The sequence below is a fragment of the Penaeus monodon genome, chromosome 16, assembly GCF_015228065.2.
Source record: "Penaeus monodon isolate SGIC_2016 chromosome 16, NSTDA_Pmon_1, whole genome shotgun sequence".
In the NCBI taxonomy this organism is placed as follows: Eukaryota; Metazoa; Arthropoda; class Malacostraca; order Decapoda; family Penaeidae; genus Penaeus; species Penaeus monodon.
This window is the reverse complement of record NC_051401.1, coordinates 44,302,110-44,305,900: the sequence shown is the minus strand read 5'-3', so window position 1 is coordinate 44,305,900 and position 3,791 is coordinate 44,302,110. Positions and strand designations below refer to the sequence as shown.

General features: G+C 42.0%; 1 protein-coding gene across 1 annotated transcript in view; it reads right to left on the bottom strand.

The window, feature by feature from the left end:
- Positions 1-2,420: 2,420 nt before the first annotated feature.
- LOC119582836 overlaps positions 2,421-3,791 on the bottom strand; it is a gene marked incomplete at its 5' end in the record, with an annotated part of 6,828 nt that continues 5,457 nt past the window's right edge. The window contains 1 exon segment of the mRNA XM_037931306.1: positions 2,421-3,420. Within this exon segment, the coding sequence (XP_037787234.1) occupies positions 3,290-3,420 (131 nt within the window).

Sequence of the window (3,791 nt, the reverse complement as noted above, 5' to 3'; positions counted from 1 at the left end):
TGCATATACAAAGAAATAAACGCATATGTCTATCTATCTAATAGATATACATTTATCTATCAATTCGGTAGATATGCATGTCTAAACTGATAGATACATTTCTTTCTGTGTATATGCAAGTCATTATAATGACTATTCATAGGGTCGGGCCTCGTACCATTTTAACAACCCGATAAACTAGTGTCTGTAAACAATCCAGCTGTTTGACTGCGGCGCAAGCAGTGTTCGCCGTTTCACGAGCATCATCAAGAAGCTGGAGAGTCCTTAGCAGTCCTTCCGTAGGCTAAAGGAAAAAAAAAAAAAGTGAAGATGCTTTCGAACAGGTGACTCGAGTTTTGCTGACTCAGTTCGTGACTCGGGAACAACCCTGCGGCGAGATTTACCCTTGGCGCACGTGTATATATTATTTGTTATTGTTCGAGTGCCCATATTTGGAAAGTATGCAGTGGCGTAAACTAGGTGGGATGGAGGTGGCGCCCCCCCCATGACGCCTGGGGGACACACGAAAGAAAAAGATTGGAAGCATGAAAATGAATGAATTAGTAAAATAAGATAGGTATTTATTTTTGAATTGTTAAAAAAGTTATATATTTTTTTATTATCTTGTTCAATGTAGACAGTAATAACTATATGAGCTTTTTTTGTTCACTTTCTTGGATTTTACTTTTTCCAAGTAAAAGGAAATGTTGCGCTTCAGAAAAGTAAAAACTTTATTTTTTTTCATTTGGCCAAAAATTTAGCTACGCCATTCTACGTATGTATGTATCTTTGTATGTATGCATGTGTATATATGTATATATATATGTATGTATAATGATATATGTACAGTCGTATATGTATAAATATATATATATATTTAAAAATATTTTATATATTTATAATATATATATATTATAAATCATATATATTTATAATATTATATATATATAAAATATATTTATATATTTAATATATTTTTTATATTTTTATATATATATTATATATATAATTTATAATATAATATATATATATATATATTTTTAATAAAATATATTATATATTTTAAAATATAAAATATAAATATAAAGCCACACACACACCCCAACATCCCTACGCACACATATACATAATACAATAAAATTCCCGGCCCGTGAAAACCCAGATAGAATTAGATTTTTTTATCTTTAAACCAATAAAAATTTAAATGGCTCAAAACCGCCTGTGTGGGGCACTATGAATATGAACGGAAACTTACAATACCTCTTAAGAAGATTGCTCATATCCTTTTCAAAAAAGCAAAGGCCAAAAAATAAAAATTTTTAGGTTTTTCGTAAATAAAATAAACCTGTGTTTTAACAAAAATTAAAGGGACCTGTGTCAAAACAATTTTTGGGGTGATCTTTGAAAAAAAATTAAATCTTTTTTTTAAACATTTCCCCGCCCCACTGCAGTGGGTAGAAAAGGGGGGGGGGGGGGGCTTTTTTTCACTGCCAAGGGGCCCTAATAAAAAGGTTTTCCCAATTGACCCCCTTTTATATATAGTTTTAATTAAAACCATCCCTGCGGGCCCTTAAAAGGGCCCTACCCTCGAGGGCCCCCAAGTGTCTAGCTAGGCCACGCAACCCCAAGATAAATGGTCATTAAAATTGTAATCGGAAGCTTATGTTCGTTTCCAATTTGCGTCAAAAACTGTCCCCCAACAAAAGCTGAAGAATGTTTTTTAATTCATAGTTTTGTTTCAAAGTATTATAAAGAGTAGCTGTTTTTTCGATAACATTTTCTTTACATACAAAATACACTAATAGGGCCTTTTTTGTTAAAAAAAATCATAGCCCTACACGTGAGAAACCCTTTTTAAAAAATTTATTAATAAAAATGTAGAAAAAAAATGGGCTAATTGGGAATACTTTCTAATGAAAAAAGGTGCCATGGAAATTTAAAAAATAAAATAACCCTTTTTTTATGCATCCCAAAAACGAAAGGTCAAAAAATTTTCCCCCCTGCCGGGAAATGGCGCCAAGGGCCCACACACACGCCCTTTAAAAACTTTGGGGCCCGAATTGTACCTTGGATAAAGCCCGGAACAAAAAGAGGCGACTTCTTGCCTTCTGCAAAACCCTTGCAGGGCGGTTTTAAAATGCCCACGCTTGGAAAAAAAAAAAAACGTCATTTGGGGTGGTTTCATTTCATATTTAAAAACCGGGGGCCCGAAAAAATTCCCTGTTTTGAACGTTTTGACCCAACGGGGAACTACAAAGCTCGGGTTCCCGGTCGATGTAGTTTGTGCTACGTATTTTTTCATTAAAAAAGTTATTTTTGCATTATTTTTTTTCTACTTATTTCTAGAAACAAATCTTTGGGGTAACAGGGCCCCCCGTCTTCCAGCACTAAAAAACGCAACGCAACAAGTATCCCCTTTTTTGAAAACGCGGCCCGTTTCAAAAGCACCTTGCTGAAGACACGCCATTGGTCAGCCGAGTATCTGTAGTTGCTGAATCGAAATAAAAGTTTTCTGGGAAGCAACCTGCAGCATCGACTGAACAAAAATCACCAAGCGAGCAAGGTATCGCTCCTCGTCTTTCCTCGCTCGGCGCCACCGTTATCTGACCAGCTCGAGCGGCCCGGCCCACGCCAGAGTCTTCGTGGCGTCGAGCAGCCAAGAGGCGGGCGAAGGGAAGCACCTGGCCAAGCCGCGCGAGCCAGGGACCACGTCGAGCACTCGGCAGAGCTGGGCGTGAGCGCGAGAACCTGCGGGGAAGTGCCCGATGCGGCGGGAGGCGGGAGGCCCGGGTGAGGAGTCAGAGGCGATGGCGCCCTCGACTTCAACGCCGACGAGACGAGTGACGAGACCGGAACATGAACTCAGGCTGATGTCGCTCCCGGCCGCTCTGGGCCGGGAACCCCTCCCTTGGTGGACGTTGCCCGCGAACACCGAATCCGCGAACCTCTTCAACCCGGCAGAGTTGAGGAGGCCGATCGATTTTGCGACAGGACCGGCAGACACGTCGCCTCTTCTGATAGAACCGGAATTGCAAATGGGGGAGTTGATGGCGACTCTCCTGACAGGACTGTGCGACTCAGCGACTCCTCTGGCATAGCTTGTCGAACAGATAACTCTCCTGGCGAAAAAGGTCGAGGTAACAGCACTTCTGATGGGATGCGTCGACCCGACACCGAAGTCGAATAAGCCGATCGACGAGTTGACAACGCTGCTGGAGGGGCTGGCCGACTCAAAAACGCTGAGGAAGGAAGCAGTCGGCCTGACAACACCCGTGGCGGTGCCGTCAGCCGACCTGACAACACTGGAACATCAGGTCCGCTTCTTGTTCCAACATTTCTTCCTGGGCAGCCCCAGCTTGAGCAGGTGCTTCTCCTCCTCGGCCTCGATCTCAGGACTCTTCAGGAAGGTCGGCGCGATGCACAGGCCCACGATGGTGATCGCTGCCGGGGAGACAAGAGGCCGTCAGAACAGGGACCAGGAGGCTGGGGATGGGCAGGGGAGAGGGGGGGTGGGGGAGAAGGGAGGGGAAAAGAGAGTAGAGAGAGAGAGAGAGAGAGAGAGAGAAAAGGAAGGAAAAGGGGAGAGGAGGGAGAGCGGGGAGAAGAAGGAGAGAGAAAAGAGAATAATCTTTATAAAATTAGTAAAAAGGGGACCCAAATAACCACAAAAGCATATTTAAAAAATCACGAAAAACCCACCCGGGTTTAACAGAATAAGAGAGAGGGGGTTTGGGGGGATGAAAAAATGAAAAGATAGAGAGTAAAAAAAGGAAGGCGAAACATTAAAAGCGGTAGTCAGGCTTTTAAAAAAT